The sequence below is a fragment of the Colobus angolensis genome, unplaced genomic scaffold, assembly GCF_000951035.1.
Source record: "Colobus angolensis palliatus isolate OR3802 unplaced genomic scaffold, Cang.pa_1.0 Scaffold115, whole genome shotgun sequence".
Taxonomy (NCBI): Eukaryota; Metazoa; Chordata; class Mammalia; order Primates; family Cercopithecidae; genus Colobus; species Colobus angolensis.
The window spans coordinates 810,493-827,891 of NW_012112586.1; the positions used below are offsets into that span (position 1 = coordinate 810,493).

Genomic DNA, 17,399 nt, shown 5'->3' on the forward strand with positions numbered 1-17,399 from the left:
CCCGGGGAAGCGCGCGCAGCGCCGGCCGCACTAAGCGCTGTGTGGGCGCCGCTCCTCCGGTCCTCACAACAAAAAGTTGTGGACAGCTGCCACCCCGCTCCCAGAAGGGGAAACTGAGTCAGAAAGGGCGACAGCCAGGCGCGGTGGCGGGCGCCTGTAACCCCAGCACTTTGGGAGGCCGACGTGGGCGGATCACTTGAGCCCAGGAGTTTGAGACCAGCCTGACCAACATAAGGAGACCCCCCCTCTCTACAAAATAAAAAATTAGCCAGAGGTGGCGGCGCGCGACTGTGGCCCCCGCTACTCGGGAGGCTGAGGTGGGAGGATCAATTGAGTCCGCCAGGTGGAGACTGCAGTGAGCCGAGATTGCACCACTGCACTCCAGCCTGGGTAACAGAGCAATACCCAGTCTCAATAAAAGGAAAAAAGAGCGACCTCATTGCCACTGTGGAGAGCTGGCACCTTAGGAGAGGAGCCCTCCCCCCAACCACCCGCTGCAAGTCCCGCCCTCCCTGGGCCTCGGTTTCTCCCTCTGTGAAACGAGGGTGCAAAGTCGGAGACAGCTCCAAGCAGCCGCTGTAGCTGCAAACGGCTGCACAGCGCACCCCCGACGACCACCGCCCTGAACCCCCCCGGGAGGGACAGGAAGCACCTGGCTCTCCCTTAGGGTGGGGCGCTTGAATTCGGATCCAGACCCAGCCACGCCTTCCTGCAAAGGCTGCTTATGTGCACCTGGCTGACCCAGACACCCGGGGCGGGACCTTCCATCCCAGTGCCCACTCAGGCAGAAACCAGGACACCAACTGTGAACCCAAACGTTGATGAATAATGGAGGGAGGGCGCAACTCTGGACCCGGCAGTTGGGAAGTGTTTAAGGTCGGGTCCCTCCAAGCTGCTGCGTGGCTGGGGGCACACAGGGAGGCCGGCTCTGGTCGGGCCAGGGACAGAGGACTTGGGCACAGGTTTCAGGAATGAGGTGGGAGCTGGGGCCACGTTTCTATTTCTGGGCTTGGAAGCCTGGCCCAGGCAGGGCCATCCATGGGGGAACCTGCAGCCATTCAAACCGCGGGAGCGACTCCCACACGGGTTCGACGGAGCCCTCTGCAAGCTGGACCAGCACTTTCTGCCCCCAAAGGCGCCAACATGCGCAGGACACCTCCAACGGTATAGAAGGAATCGCCAAGGTCGGCCTCAGCCAGGGAGTTCCAGCCCTCAGGTTCTATTTGAACTGTTTAACCAAATATACGTATTCCCTTTAGCAACAAGTGGCCCCCAAAGTCCTGCTGTTTCCTGCCATGAAAACTGCATGCACTTGTGCACTTCCAGATGTACTGCGTGCCGCAAGCCACAGGGCCCTGAAACCTGTACTCTCAGGACTTGGACAGGTCACCACTTGTCTCACTGATGAGCAAACAGATGTGCTGCTGGCGTGGCTGGTCTATGGCAGAGGCAGGCTGGCTGCAGGGCTCATGGCTCAGCAGGGACACTCCTCTAGGAAGGTGGTGGGCCACTCCTGAGATGGGGATGGGGCTGTTCCATTTGAGATGCGTGGAGCCCTCAGGGAGATGGCAGGGTTAGGGTCAGGCCCAGGGTACTGGCCTGGGCAAAGCCAGCCAGGAGGGACCGTGAGGACAAAGGCCATGGAGGGGCCCTGTGTCGAGGTCATTTCTGTCCATCGTAAGTCTGGATGGCGAGGCCCACAGAGAGGGAACGGGCAGTGGGAGGGGAGTACAGAAGACAGACTCAGGCACAAGTCTAGCTCAGCCCCTTCCTGCATGCCTGGCCCTGGGAGGGATGCCATCCCCGGGCCCTGCTCTGGGGTCCCTGCATAGATGGGGGCCAGTGTATCCTCAGCCCTGAGAAGTTGTGCTGCCATCGGCTCCTTCTCCGGGTATAGAGCACAGGGGCCTGGGGTCCGGGGAGTTGGGGGATCAGGAAGGAACTGAGGGGCAGCAATTGCCCAGCTCCAACTGGGCTACGGCCACAGTCTCAATGTGGCCAGCTTCTCTCTTGGGACCTCACCACTCCAATCACAGGAGAAGCCATCTTCCTCCCACAAACGAGGCTTCCAACCCCACTTTCCAACCTCAGTCCCGAGGCTGCCTTCAGCACTGACTGTCCAGGAACAGGTAGAGATCCTGACCTGGGTCAACGGGGTCGAAAACCCAGCCTCGAGCCCTGCCCCACAGCCCTGCGCCCCAGTTTGGGAGTGAAACTAGACCCTGAGAACCGGGGCCAGGTCTGCGTTTTGTTTAGAAAGGAGAGTAGCTCTGATATGAAAGATGTAACGAGGTTAGAAGTCTAGAAGGAAGCAGAGTGGGAATAGATTATCTGGAGAAAGAAAGGCATTCACTGGAGAGCACGCTGATATTAAACATCAGGCTTCCAGGCCAAATACACATAATCCACTTAGGGACTTGATGGTGGTGTTCAGAGGCACATTTATCCAGAGCTTACGGGTCAGCAACCAACACTGTAACTGCGTCTGTCATCGCTATGCAGCGGCGGGGGGGGGGCCGGGGGGTCATCATGGGAACGTGCTGGAGACCCCAACCATTACCAGGGAGTGCAGGGCACATAGGGTCCTCTCAGCCATGCTGCCCCAGCCACCCCGGGACACTGGATCACCCTGGGAACTGCCCTGGGGGGCACCCAGCCTCCAATTGGCCATGGTTAGCTGAGTGCCGGGGCCGGGAGACCACAAGACTGCTTCCTCAAGGCTGCCACTCTGCGGGGCATGTATCCTTGAATTGGGCTGTGTGGCCCAGTGACCATGATGCCGCCAGGTCCGAGGACAGGGGTGGGGGGCAGCAGGCAAGGCCTGGAGAGGGGCATCCCACAGGACAGGGGTGGGTGGTGAGGGCAGCAGGAAGGCCTGGAGAGGGGCATCCCACAGGAGAGGGGCATCCCACAGGACAGGGGTGGGTGGTGAGGGCAGCAGGAAGGCCTGGAGAGGGGCGTCCCACAGGATGAACACTCAGACACGCCTAGCAGGCTCCGGACTGGGGGGGTTGGGCCTAGGCCTGCACCTGCTATTGCAGGCCACGGCCATGCTAGCAGTGTGGCTTTGCCATGGAATGACTCTGCGGTTCTGCCTGCCACAGAGGTGTGCGCTCTCTGAGCAGGGCTGTGGTGCACAGGTGAGGGGTAGGCCAGGCTCCCCAGGCCCCACAGACGTGTGCGCTCTCTGAGCAGGGCTGTGGTGCATAGGTGAGAGGTGGGCCAGGCTCCCCAGGCCCGAGGGTGGTTTCATGGAGAGCCTGGAGAACCGTGCGTTCGCCATCTCCATCCAGAATGTTGGGAAAAAAGCAAAAGCCAGAATCACCTATAGAGATGTTCAGAGGCTGCCGGCCTGGAAATGCAAATCCCAGAAAATTTCAGCTCCTGGGGAAAGGGCAGAAGGCGCCGGAACTTCGCGGAAACGCAGAAACCAGGGAAAGCCTCTGAGCAGAGAGGATCCCAGGGGCTGGGGGAAGAGCCCAGAGATGCTGTGCCGAGGCCCTGGATGGCAGTGCCTTCCCGAACCTGAGGCCACAACCGGCCCTGCAGGCTGGTACACAGGCACGAGTGCCCTCTGGGAGAAAGGTGGGGCCACCTGCAGGCCCCAAGCCCCCACCCATACTCATCCTCAGATGGGGCTGTCCCAGGTTATCCAGGTGAACCTAAATCCGAGCACTGGCATCATTTTGAGGAGAAGAGACACAAAAACACACACAGAGGCGGGGCCACGTGAGGACGGACGGGGGCAGAGACAGGAGTAATGCGGCCACCAGCCAGGGATGCCGGGGTCACCAGGAGTGGGAAGAGGCAGGAAGGATCCTCCTCTGGGGCCTCTGGAGGGAGCACGAAACTGACACCATGATGCCGGACTTGTGGGTGTGGCCCCCACGCACGCTCGGGTGGGGCGGCTACCATGAAGGCCACGGGACACCACGGCCCTGGGCTGCCGGCGGGGAACGCCGTGACCCCCTCCGGAGATACACCACGGCTGCATTCCCAACCGAGCAGAGCTGGGCACAGCGCAGGTTTAACATTTGTTAAATATTAAATCACAGCAAATGCGTACTTCCCCCAAACGCATCCAATTCGGCCATCCCCACAGAGGCCCGGGCCGGTGCCACTCCATTTTACAGGCAAGGAAACCAGGACTCAGAAGGTCTGCGGTGGAGGTCGCCCCCAGCAGGGGGCAGGATGGGGCCAAAGGCCACACAAGCTTGTCTCCAGAATTTGGTTTCCGGTTTCGAGATACGGTTCCAACTGCACATTTTATTTTTCAATTTTTTGGAGACAGAGTCTCACTTTGTCACTCAGGCTGGAGTGCAATGGCACGATCTCAGCTCACTGCAGCCTTGACCTCTTGGGTTAGGTGACCCTCCCTCCTCAGCCTCCCGAGTAGCTGAGACTACAGGCACACAACACCACACCCAGCTAATTTTGTATTTTTTGTAGAGACGGGGTTTTGCCTTGTTGGCCAGGCTGGTCTTAAACTCCTGACCTCAGGTGATCCGCCCACCTCGGCCTCCCAAAGTGCTGGGAGTACAGGCACCCGCCTCCACACCCGGCTAATTTTTGTATTTTTAGTAGAGACGGGGTTTTTGCCATGTGGGCAAGGCTGGTCTCGAATTCCTGACTTCAAGTGATCTGCCCGCCTCAGCCCCCCAAAGCGCTGGGATTACAGGCGTGAGCCACCACAACTGGCCCAATTGCACATTTTAGAAAAGCATTAAGATGCATGTTTAACATCAATTAAATTACATTTATTTAAACATACTAATCAAAACCCACCTTATGAAACATCCTTTCTGTGACACCCTCATCTGTTCCAAATCCACTCTGGGCCGCTGTTTTCGGATCCCAGTTTTTGCTGGTGCCCTGCAATGACGCCCCCAGCTGGGCCTCCTGAGGGTGTGGGTTGCCCTCGAGGCTTCTGAGGCAGGGCAGCACCTCCTCTCACGTGCCAGGGGTGAGGGCCTGAATGGGGGCCCTTGTCACTGCTCCCTGCCACTGCCCAGGGTCCTCTGCTAATTGCTGACCCCTCCCAAGGCGGCAAGGCCCTTCCCGACGCTTCAGGGTCTGACGCCCGCTGTGGTGTTTGTGGGACCCCCAAGGTGCCCCGTGATGACTGATGGCTCTGAGCCCCTTCTCTGGACTTCTAGGCTTCCAGCGCAACCTAAATCTTCCCTTGCCCCGACGGGGACACCACGGGGCCCTCAGGACAATCCAGGCTCTGTTCTTGGAGCCCCGTGAGCGAGGCCAGGCCCGTGGAGCAGAGCAGCTGCCCAGGTACAGCCAAGTGGGGCCTCTGAGGCTGGGAGAAGCAGGAAACCAGTTCCCCTGAGGTCGGTACCTTGACTTCAGCCTGGTGAGACCCGCCCTGGACCTCCAGCTCCGCCGCTGCCACCAGCTTGTGCCGTTCTGGGTGACTGTGTTTACGGGGACTTGTCACAGCAGCTGTGGGACGCTGAGACCCCCTTCTGCCCGCGTTGCCCCGAGTCTGTGATGTCACTGTCTCAGCCAGGCCCCGCTTCTGCTGGGACCGGTGCAGAAGCCTCGCTGGCTGTTGGGCCTTTGATCTGAGGACCCGGGTGCTTGCTCTGTGGTGGTCATGATCTCAGTCCTCAAAGGGACAGACAGGCACCTTCTGCCCATGCCCTCAGCCTGGCTCCAGTGAAGCATGGATACCAGCTCAGGGTGGGGCGCCACCCCTTCCTGCCCCCAGCAGGCCCCCCACAAACGCCGAGTTCTACCACGTGGGACCCAGGCAAGCCGGGCCCTGCAGCCTGCCATACAGAGAGCACAGACGGCCTGGCTCGGTGACCCAACCACCCAAGGCCCCCAACGCCCCACTGAGCCAACCCTCTCTAGGCCCTGCTGGGCTCAGCAGCCCCAGGTCAAAGTGCAGGGCTCAGGCAGGAGGGTGGCGGCTTCAGAACCCCGCACACCCTGTGAGGTCACCCCATGGTCACCTGGTGTGGGTAGGGTCTATGTCCAGCAAAGGGAGTCCTGGCCCAAGTTCACCAGAGACGGTAGTGCCAGGGACGCCGCTCCCTGCACTTCCGTCCCTAGGGAAGGATGGATGGGCCTCCAAAGCCCCCGGAACGGTGCTCCCAGGAGTGGGCTGGGGTGGGTGGGTGTGAGTCACACACAGAGGAAGGCCTCCGTGAGCCGCAGATACATGCAGCAACCCTTCCTCAGAAGGTGCCTGCCTGGCCTGCCGGCAGCCGGATATAACAAAGGCGTAACCCACACACTGGAAACTTCCCAGGACCTTGTGGAGGCCGAGCAACTGCGGGGTGAGTGTCCATGGCAGGGGCCTCCAGCCTGTCCAGCTGTCCACTGCCCTTCTGTCTAACCTGACCAGCCGTCCATCTATCCTCTGTCTGTCCTGCAGGGTGAGTGCCCACGGCAGGGGCCTCCAGCCTGTCCAGCCGTCCATCCATCCTCTGTCCTGCGGGGTGAGTGCCCACGGCAGGGGCCTCCAGCCTGTCCAGCCGTCCATCCGTCCTTCTGTCCATCCCGTGGGGTGAGTGCCCATGGCAGGGGCCTCCAGCCTGTCCAGTCGTCCATCCATCCTGCGGGGTGAGTGCCCATGGCACGGGCCTCCAGCCTGTGCAGTCGTCCATCCATCCTCTGTCCATCCCGTGGGGTGAGTGCCCATGGCAGGGGCCTCCAGCCTGTGCAGTCGTCCATCCATCCTCTGTCCATCCCGTGGGGTGAGTGCCCATGGCAGGGGCCTCCAGCCTGTGCAGCCATCCATCCGCCCTTCTGTCCATCCTGCGGGGTGAGTGCCCCATGGCAGAGGACCTCCAGCCTGTCCAGCCGTCCATCCGTCCCTCTGTCTGTCCCGCTGGTAGTGCCTGAACTCGCGGTTCCCAAGAACAAGAACCTACGAACTTCAGCAACGAGAAGGCAGAGGTTCAGAGAGGACCCAGTCAGGCACAGCACCCCACTGGAAGAAGGGTCTGCTGGGGAGGGGCTGGGTATGGAGGACTGGCTGGCCTCCAGCCCTCTGGGGTCTGGCCTCGGGGTGGTGGACAGCTTTCTCCTCTGCCCAGGCTCCACTGTGGCCCCATTTTGCAGACAGAACACGGAGGCTGTGGATGATAGGCTGCCTGCGGGGTCTACCCCACGCTATGTCTGACCTCATGCCGCTGTCCCCCAGCCCTGCCCCTTCCAGGCCGGTGCTCTTAGCCAAGGCCCAGCACTGGGGGTGCTTCCTGGTGGGTTTCTGCAGACAGGCCAGACAGCTGTCCCTCGAGGCGGCCGTGGCGGCCACCAGCAGCAGGAGGAGCGACCACCACCACCTGGTAGCTGCCTATGGAGCCCCATATCGCTCTTCACCCCATACTTTTCCAAGGAAAATGTGGTTAGACACAAACCACAGACTTGCGAAGGGGCCGTCTGGCAGCACCCGAGTCTCCCGTCAGCTGCCAAGGGCCCGGAGGGGCTTCGCAGGGCAGGTGCCCTCTGGGGGGGGGCTGGGTGGGCACAGCGTGAGGGAGGTGGTGGAGAGTGTCTCGGTCAGTCTGCCCACGTGGAGGAGGGTTGTCCCAGAGTCTCCACCTTGAGTGGCAGGAGAGCCCAGGGGGAGTCCCCAAGGGGTGGCTGGCCTGGTGGGAGCCGGCACCCCAGACCAAGCTCAAACCCACAGACGTGCGATAAGACATGGAAGCACACTGGCCTGAGACATGCGCCCACGCCCTCCCCACCGCGTCCAGGAGGCTTCCTCCAGGGGCACTGCCACCTGCCCCGGCATCTGCTTCCGCGGGCAGGGCTGTTCCCTGCATGTCTGCTGGGTCACCGCCACAGACCCCACCCAGGACGCTGTCTGTGGCTTCTCCGTCTCCTGTCCACTGGGAGCGGCCAGGCCATGTGAGCGATGGGCTTCCCAGGTCTGAGTGAGGGTCTCCGAAGGTCCCTGTCAACGTGGGCACTCGGGGACCTTCTTTCCACATCCAGTTCACAGACGGGTTCCACACAAGCCCAGGGCTGCGGAGGGGGCTCTGGGCACTGCTGACGCAAAGCGGCCCCGTGTTCCCGTTGCAGAGCCAGGAATTCTGCTGTCTGGAGCCTACAGGGCTCTGTCCCTCCTGCCTCTGCCACCTGCTCCCTGGCAGGGGTGCCGGCCTTGCACAGCAGTGCCCAGGGACAGAGATCTGGATGCCTCTGCTCCTGGCGGGTAGGGAGGAGGGCTGGGGACGGCCAGTGGGGGCGCTGGCTGACTTTCCACACCTGCTTACGCCTCTGTGTGCGTCTGGATGGGCTCCACACACACCCTCTGCCCGGAGAAAGTTCCTCACCACCTGAACCCAGCACCGGGCAGAGAAGACCAGGAGGGACCAAGGCCTCCCACCCTCCCAACTCTCCCCAGCTCAGAAAGCTGACTTCCGAGCATCAGGAGCTGGATGCCACGGAGACATGGAGACGTCCGGACGGGGCTGTCCTATGGTGCAGCATCCCACACACTTGGAAGGAAACGGAAACTCCTGCTGCGTGCTCTGGGCTCCTCCCTCTCGCTCTGCTGCAGGAGACGCGCTACCGGCTCCCAGAACGCACCAGGGTTGTCCCCACCTCGGCTTCTGTCGAGTCAGCCTGGGACCCCCCTCAGAGCTCGCCCCAAGGTCACGAGAGATGGACAGGCTGACGGGCCAACAGGAGAGGCCCCTGAGGTTTTCCTGGCCCACTCTGCTGCTCTGCCCGGCCTCTGGGAGCTGCTCCCCAACAGAAGCAAACGGGGCCGCAGGCGGGTCCCACCCACTCTGCCAGCACCCTGCCCCACGTCCGCTGGCGCTCAGACCTTGCAGCAGCCAGAAGGAGCCACCATCGCCGGGACTCAGTGTTTGGCGGAGCTGCCTTCTCCACTCCTGCCCCGCCAGGCCTCGCTGCTCTCCCCAGAGTGGGTGTGACCTGAAGTGCTGCCCTGGAGAAAGGCTGGCAGCCGCTCTCCCTCCCCTGCCGTCCTCCTCAGGACCCGTGGCCACCACAGCCCCAGGAAGCCCCAACACAGCCCCAACAGCGCGGAATGCCAACCTTGCCTGCCAGGATCCTCCGTGTGCAGGGATGCCGGCCTCCCCTGACTGCCGGGACCCTCCGTGTGCAGAGCCCTGGCCTGGACTCAGCCTCCCGGACACCGCCCAGAGCTGGTCATCGCCCTTGTGGCGGCTCAGGCAGCTCAGAGACACACGCAAACTCCACCTGACCCCATTCCAGAACCCTCTTTCAGCCCGTGCTCTCCCATGGACCCCTTGGCCTCCAGCCCAGGCCCGGGCAGGGGCCGCATCACTGCAGGCACAGCCTGCACAGACACCGGTCAGGTCCCAGAGGCTGGCGTTACCCTTGGTTGCTGGACACTGGGGGTGTGCGGTTATGGGGGTGGCCATCAGCCTTCCCCCCAGCATCGTCTACTCCACGTGGACCTGGCCTCCGGGGCCGCAGGTGGCTTTGCCTCACCTCTGTAAGGCAGGCGAGGAGGGGAGAGGGAGCCCCCAGCAGGCCCCAGGCTCCAGAAATCCCCTCTTCCTGCCTTTCTCAGAGCAGCCCTGGGTTGTGCAGTGTCTTCCCCAAACACTGCTTTTAAATGAAAGGAGCTGGGGAGGGGCTGAGAGGCTCTTTCCTGGTGCCCGTGACCTCCTTTCATTCCTGAGATCAGGACGAACGTCACTCCTGTGAAATGTGAGGCCTGTCCGGGTTTGAGCGCAGGAGCTGTGGGCAGGGGCTGAGGGCCACGCGGAGCCACGCAGGGTCCCGGGTGAAGCCACTCACGTGGGCTTCGTGACCACGAGGACATGTCCCCAACACTGTCCATCTGTGGATGGGCGAGGAGAGGTGCGTGGCGCAGGAACACCGTGGCTGGAAGCAGCCCAGGAAGCTGGAGCCCCAGACACGGCGGAACCCGACACTGCGGCCCACGTGGCGCCTGCCCCAGAGCCCAGGCCGCAGTGACCGAAGGAGCCAGCACAGCCCGGCCTCTGGCTTCAGTGGCGACTTACCTTGACTTCTTGGGGCATCACCAACTGAACCACCCAGTCCTCCTCTCCCAGCCACCGCCGCTCTGGCTCCAATATCTGGAACCCCACCGGGTCCTCAGCTGTGAGACCCCATAGCCCAGACAGCTTCTGCCGGGACACAGGCCACTGTGGGCGTCCCCTAACCCCTGTGCAGACCCCTCGTGGAACTGTTCCATTCATAAAAGCCTGCCTGGAAACCCAGGGCAGTGTCTCCCTGGCCCAAGTGAGAATCGTCGCACACACGCAGTCCGCCTTAGGCCTCTGCAGGGCTGTCTCTGAGGCCAGGGTGTCGACTTCCCTGGCACATCTGGCAGGGCCCTCACCCCCATCCAGGTGTCCCCGAGTGGCCCTTGGCAGTCACAGGGGGACACTGAGGTGCAGTGGTGATGAGCCAGGACCTCACGCCGCCTGCCTAGCCTCCTCACCCTCCTGGGCCTGGTGCTCCTCGGCCACGGGAGGTGACGGTTCCTCCCCGAGAGGCTTTGGGATAAGTGGGGCAGGCCTGGGCCCGGGAGCGGCCCTGAGGCACAAGGAGAGCCCCATGGAGGCTGCTTCGAGGCTCTGAGGGGACGCGGCTCAGGGGCTGCTCCAGGGGCTTCTTCACTCCTGGCTCAGGCTGCAGGAATCCTGCACTGGTGGGGACTGTGTTGCTCCTGCACACCGAGGGGGACTGTGATGTGGTCACAGGCTGGGCATCTACCTCCCGGTTCTGGGGGCTACTGGGTTTGGGGTGGGGGCTGGGCTCTGCCCCTGCTCCCTCAGGACTGATGGGGCCAGTCCCGGGACACGGGCCCAGCTGCCCTCTGCTGCCCAGGAGCTGGAGCTGGTGTGCCCAACCCCACGGCAGCCCTGCCCAGGGCATCCTCCTGGCTGGGGCAGCACTGATGCCCACCTGGGCCTGTGTCCCGCCAGCCATGGTACTGGCCCCAGCCCTGGACAGGCTCTTCCACAGCCAGGAGAGGCCAGCACCCCCCAGCACCGCCACACCTGGGAGGCCACAAGCCCCCTGCACCCACCGGGCAGGGGGATCCCCCCAGTGCCCGACCTTCTGCCTGGTCTCCAGGGCCCACCTCGCAGGGCCAGAGTCAGCATGGGAGGGCAGGGCCATCAGCCGAGCCCAGGAGGAAGACGCTGGGCTTACCTTGTCGTCCGGGCCGCTCTCGCTGTCGCACTGCAGGAACAGAGAGACAGAAGTGAGTCAGAGCCACACCAACTGGTGTCACCCGCTCGGGGCATAGTAGCAGCCAGGCTGCAGGGGCATGGGGGTGGGGGGTGCCGCGGCCCTGGCTGCTGCCAGGAGAGGGAGGTGCCAGCAGGCCCAGGTGGTCGGGGTGGTTAGGAGGAACCTGGGCCAGGGCCCGGCGCTGCACCAGAAAGACCTGGATCACAGCCCCCCAGGTGGGATGGACAATGGGGCACAGCCAGGCCAACTCACCAGCGGTGGAGACAAGACCGGCCCGGCAGCCTGAGAGGAGCCCTCACTGGTCAGACCCTCAAAGCAGGGCGGCCATGAAGACCCCCATCCCAGGCCAGCCAGAGCCTTCCTCACACCAGGAAGGAGGGCAGCCTCTGGCCCAGGACAGCCCCACTGTCCCCAGTGACCCCCCGAGGGGATCGATGGCACCACATGGGCTGGGAGATCCAGGCACCCCAGCTCCTCATGGTGGGCAGAGCCTGGGAGCCTCTGGGGTCAGGACAGCCGGGGGCTGAGGAGGGGCTGGCAGCACACAGAGGGCCACGGCCACTCAGGGTTAGACACTGGATGCCAGCACCATCTGTCAGTTTGACTGGTTAGGGTGGGGGTGTGATAACCCTGAAAAAAAATCCGCTTTCCATTTTCAGTGAGCAGAGCTTTACCAAGAACACACTGACTTCAGTGTCCCCTACAAGAATCAAGAGGAAAAATCCCTTCCTGGCAACTGCAATTATGAGGTATTCACGTCGAATGAACGACATGCTGGAAAATAAACCCCCAGTGCATGGAGTGTGGCGAGTGCCAGCCGGACGTGTGGGCGGTGCCCTCCTGTGTGGAGCCCCCTGGATTAATGCAGGCAATCGAACGCACGGCCGCCCTCCATGTCCAGCCACAGCTGCAGAGTTTTTGGTGACGGAGTTCATGGCACGGTGTGAAACGCGCTTTACAGACACTCTGCAGCCAGAAAGGGCTGCTCCCAGCGCATGACAAGTCACACTCCAGGTGACTCCTACTGGTGGGACCCCGGCTGGGACCCCTGGGGAAGCTGGGCAGCTGGGGTGGGCCTGTGGGGGGGGTCTCCTGAGGCTGACAGGCTGTCTGTCCTGGCTGTGCGCTGCCCTGGTGGGCTGGGGCAAGACCCCCGCGGTGCGTGTTCCTTCCCACACAGAGGAGGAAGGTGTGAGCCGCTTCTGGCTACACAGCTGTGGCCAAGCCCTCTCCTAGGGTCCCTCCTGGTGTGGCCTTTCAGCCATGGCTAAGCCCTCTCCTAGGGTCCCCCTTGGTCTGTGGCCTTTAGGATGAGAGGCAGAGGAGAAGGGCCTCAGTCCCACCGGCGCCTGCCCAGCTGGACCCACCACACAAGTACTGAGGGCTCCAAGTCAGAACCAGGCCCGCCCCGCCCCGGAGGCCGCAGGTGCGGAGCTTGCCAAGGGCTGGGCACAGGACCCCGACATGCGGACCAGCTTTGCTGGTGGCCCTGGGCCCCTGGAGGCCTCCATCTCTCCTGCTGTGATATGAGCGGGCCTTGGTGTCTGCAGAGGAAAGTAAGAAATGGAACTGCCCAGGCTCAGCCAGGAGCAAAGGAAGCAAAGACCAGGACTTGGGGCAGGGGCGGGCCCAGACCAGGCACACAAGCTCCTGCAGGGAGCGCAGGGGAGAGGAGGAACATGCCGGAACATGCCAGAACACGCCAGGGCTGAGAGGGCCAGAAGAGGGCAAAGCAGGAGCCGAGACTGTGCCGAGGGTGCCCTCTGCACACGGGGAGCCTGGGGAGGGCAGAGAGGCAGTGCGCCCTGGAGGCAGCCCCTCCACCATCCGGAGGCCTATGGGGGCATCAGGTGCCCTCTGACCTCACAGTGGGACTTCTGGGGACCCCCAGGAAGGCCTCTCCCTGCTTAATTTGCGCTGCAGAGCCTTCGACTTGGAAACGGCAATCCCACCAGACTGTCGGGTTCCGGCCAATCAGGCCTTGAGAGCAGCTTGACACTTGGGGCCACACGGGTGCACCCGTGGCCTAGGGGCCACCTGCCCAGTCCGGCCTCTGCTCTTGTCCCTGCACCCAGATCCCTGCTTGAGCCTGGGTTGGCCCTGAGACCCATGGGCTGGAGCCAGCAGCTCCCACAAGCCCAGACCTAGTTACAGATGTCCCCATGGGTTTCAGGTCTGTGACTGGACCCAGCCAGGCCGACCGCACAGGCGAGGGTTTAATGTATCCAACAGCAAGGAGGCAGTGAGGGGTGCTTTCCAGCAAGCACATGAATCCTCTAATTAACCAAACAGCACGGCACTGTCAGACAGCGCAGGCGGGGCTGAATTAATTCATGTTATTAAGTCCTACTGAATTAATGTTTAACTGCAGTGGAGTCGGCATGGAATGAGGCAATTAATCAGGGCAAGGAGGAAAAGGAGAGACACATCTGCCTCTTGGGAGCTGCCCGAGTGAGGCAACCTCTCACGGGGCTGGGGCTGGGCTCAGTGGCCCAGGGAACATCACCCTGTGTGGGTTTGGGATAGGCAGGAATGCCTGGGAGCAGAGGACAGACCTCAGGCCCCGAAGGGACATGCCGGGCATGGTCAGGAGGCCAAGACTCAGGCTCCAAAGACGACGCCAGCTCCGTGCTTCACTGCCCCACACTGGGCGAGGCCTTGAGCTCTCTGTCTCAGTTTACGCTTCTGTAAATAGGAACAACTTACAGGGTTCTCCCTTACAGCTCATAGGGTTATTGTGTGGCTGAAATAAGTGAGTATGTGCAAAGCACTAAGGCAGTGCTTGATATATAGTCGGTACATTACACACATATGACGGTATCATCACCACCATCATCATCCTCATTGCCATCACCATTACCCTCATCACCACCATCCTCACCATCACCAACACCACCATCCTCACCATCACCAACACCACCATCCTCACCATCACCATTGCCACCATCACCATTGTCACAACTATCACCATCACCACTGTCATCACCATCTTCACACCACCACCACCATCCTCACTACCACCACCATTATCACTGTGGTCATCGTGTCACCATCCTCAACAGCACTACCATCACAATTATCTTCACCACCATCACCATGATCACCACCATTACCCTCACATCATCCGCACTACCATCTTCACCAGTCACCATCACATCACCTTCATCCTCATTACCATCACTGTCACCATCGTCACCATCATTGTCACCATCCTCACTGTCACCATCACCATCGTCACTATCCTCACCATCGTCACTATCCTCACCATCGTCACCATCATCACTGACGTCCTCACCACCATCGTCACCATCATCACCATCATCATCTGCCCACAAAGCCAAGACTGAGAAGATGCCATCTACCCTGGAGTAGGTGAAGTCTTAGTCTGGGAGTTTTAGAGTGTCTCAGGCCTGGCAGTGCTCATGCTTGTCTATGATCCTGACGGCCAAGGCTAGCAAGGTGAGCCCTCCTGCAGCCACAAGGAGACCCTGACATCAAGTCTTTCCTTCTCTACTCGTCCTGAGCTCCAACGGCAGCCAGCAGGCAGCAGCTCCCTGTACCATGGTCTGCCAGCCTACAAGGCCCCTCTGAGTCTGTCTGGCCTCACCATCCAATAATGGCCCTCGAGACCACTTGTCAGTGCTTGTTCTCTCCATCCATGCCCTCAGTCAGTCCGGTTTTAAACCGCGCCAAGGCTCGGGGCCCCTAGACTATATAAACCCAGGTGCCTGGGATGGGAAGTAGCAGTCAGGTGATTCTGGTGAGTGGCCATGGGGACAGCCTCTGCCCCCGAAACACTGGGCTCCCTTCCTTCCTCCTGCCCAGGGCTCTGGCCCTCACGCCTAAGGTGTGGGGTGGCCAGAGGGAGGCACCTGCCAGGGGTTCCAGACCACTCAGCAGCGAGGGTCAGAGGCCAGGCGTGAGCCAGGGCTCCCCACCCTAAGCCCACAGCTCAGCTCCCCCAGGCCCTGGGCAGCTCTATGTGCCCCACCTCCATCCCGAGCTGGGTGTGAGAGCTGCAGTGGGACTCGGAAGCTCAGGCACCTGTTTCTTCCTCCATGACAGTGGGTTCCCCGACCACCCCAGGGGCTACTGCGTGTCACCATATTCACAGATGTGGCTGTGAGGTGGGGATGCCTAGCACCTCCAGGCTCCATTAGCGGCCTTCCCAGACCCTCACCTGTGGGTGGACAACAGCCTCGAGACATGGCTTTTAATTAGCGGCCTTCCCAGACCCTCACCCGTGGGTGGACAACGGCCGTGAGACGTGGCTTTTAAAGCCACGAACTGGTTTGGTTTGGCCTGATTTGTGTTTTAAAAATTGGCTGCCAACATTTGAACACCTGGAGACTTCTCATGAGCACCAATGGCTGCTTCCTGCTGAAAACAGGAAACTGTATCCCCGCATGCCAGCTCCCTGTGGGCTCCTGACACCCCCCCACCAGCTTCTGGGCCCCAGCCCTGGGTGTCAAATGCTGGGCACAGCCCAGAGTTAACGTGCACCCTGGAGCCCGGTCTGGGTGGGTCCTGGCCCCACTGCTTCGTGGAACCCGGTCTGGGCCGGTCCTGGCCCCATTGCTTCGCGGAACCCGGTCTGGGCCGGTCCTGGCCCCACTGCTTCGCGGAACCCGGTCTGGGCCAGTCCTGGCCCCATTGCTTCATGGACACTGGACACCGTGGCAAAGGCCTCTTCACTTCTCCAAGCCTCGGTTTCCTCATCTGCAGAAACAGTGGCACCTTCATGGGGCTTCTGAGTTGGAGGAGGCAACATGCGTGGCAGGCTCAGGACAGCAGCCGCTGGCATCCAGGCTTCATAAATGGGAGCTGCCATCAGTGTCATCTTCACTGTCACCGTCACCACCACTGCCACCAACCTCTCCCCCTTCCCCCATCCCTCAGAGGCATCTGAGCCCACCCCATAGCCGGGCACGGGCCCTGCCAGTTGGCAGTGCACCATTGCTACCCGAAGAGCCTGGAGAGAGCTTGTCCCCCATCACCCAGGCCTCCCTGCACGCCTTCCAGACCCTGGGCGGCTACGGGCTGGTGTCGGGGCTGCCTGTCAGCCCTGCACACGGGGAGACACCAATCAGCACGGCTATTAAGCAGCAAAGGAAGCCTTCCCTTCTCAGCACAAGTGTTAATTACGGCTTTGCTGCACTCAGGGGCCGTCTGATCCCACTGCTCAAACAAAGGCATGAAAAATTCATGAGCAGGGACCCTGCGTTGAGGTCGCCACTCCCAGGGGTCCTTCGGTGTCTGGGCCCCGACCAGGCAGGATGGGGAGGAGACAGGAGACAGAGGGGCCGAGGGGCTGTCCTGGGGAGGGTCTGGGCCGTGCACTGGAGGAAGGTACTGGAAACACTGCCAGCCTCTGCTTCCACCTCCCCAGCTTCCCATCCAGGTGAGCTGCCTGGGCCGGGTGGGTGGGAGAGAAGCTGAGGCAGGGCCAGGGCTGCTCCGGCAGGGCCAGTGAGGGCCGGGTTTCTGCCCCGAGGCACTGCATGAAGGTTCCTGAACACAACTACCTGGGGCAGGGGGCCCTGACCCCTCCTCACCAGCAGAAAAAAATGCCCCCACAACATGGGCGCCTGCACCGACCCGAGGTGCCTCGAACGGTGGCAAGGCGTGGGCGGGACGGAGTGGAAAGGCCTGGCCTGAGCGTCGAGTGAGAGGCCAAGCTGCTGGGAACGCCGGTGCAGAACCCCCACCTGGCTGAGCGCGTGCGGCCCGTGTGTGCACACGTGTCCTCCATGGGGCCCTGTTAAGCCGTGTGTGCACACCCAGGTACCCGGGGACATGAGGAGCATCTGCCATGTGCACGTGTGCCATGGTGCATCCTGTGTGTGCCAGTTCCCGACCTCCCCCGTACCATCTGGTCATCCTGCCCTTGGTGGCTTCTGCCCTCAGTGTCCTGCCACGTGTCCCAATGTCTGTATGTGGCACGTGGGCGCCTCAGGACCTGCCATGGAGCCGCGTGCCACTGAGTGGGGAAAACGACCACCTGTGCCACCTGTGCTAGGCCCTTGTGGGGCAGACGGCGGCTCGGCTGCTTGACCTATTCTGTCTGAACCTGCAGCCTGGAAACTCCAGCTCCCTGGATGGCTCGGAGCGGTCGGGGGAGCAGCTCTGGAAGGGATGGGGCAGGAGCATGAGTGGCTGTGGGCCCCATGCCCTGCCCTGTGGGACCCCATCTTCCCAGATGGCAGTGC

At 61.9% G+C, this 17,399-nt stretch overlaps 2 protein-coding genes across 2 annotated transcripts in view; both read right to left on the bottom strand.

Annotated features, from left to right (window-relative positions):
• Nucleotides 1-17,399, bottom strand: part of FBRSL1 (fibrosin-like 1) — a gene marked incomplete at both ends in the record, with an annotated part of 97,681 nt that overhangs the window by 24,535 nt on the left and 55,747 nt on the right. The window contains one exon of the mRNA XM_011961359.1: nt 11,149-11,178. Coding sequence (XP_011816749.1) covers nt 11,149-11,178 — 30 coding nt within the window. The remainder of the gene's footprint in view (nt 1-11,148; nt 11,179-17,399) is intronic.
• On the bottom strand, nt 5,963-6,971 carry LOC105525412. The gene is given in 6 exon segments (XM_011961024.1): nt 5,963-6,170; nt 6,173-6,255; nt 6,258-6,344; nt 6,376-6,443; nt 6,445-6,535; nt 6,538-6,971. Coding segments are annotated over 6 exon segments (657 nt in total). The 5' UTR covers nt 6,758-6,971; the 3' UTR covers nt 5,963-6,062.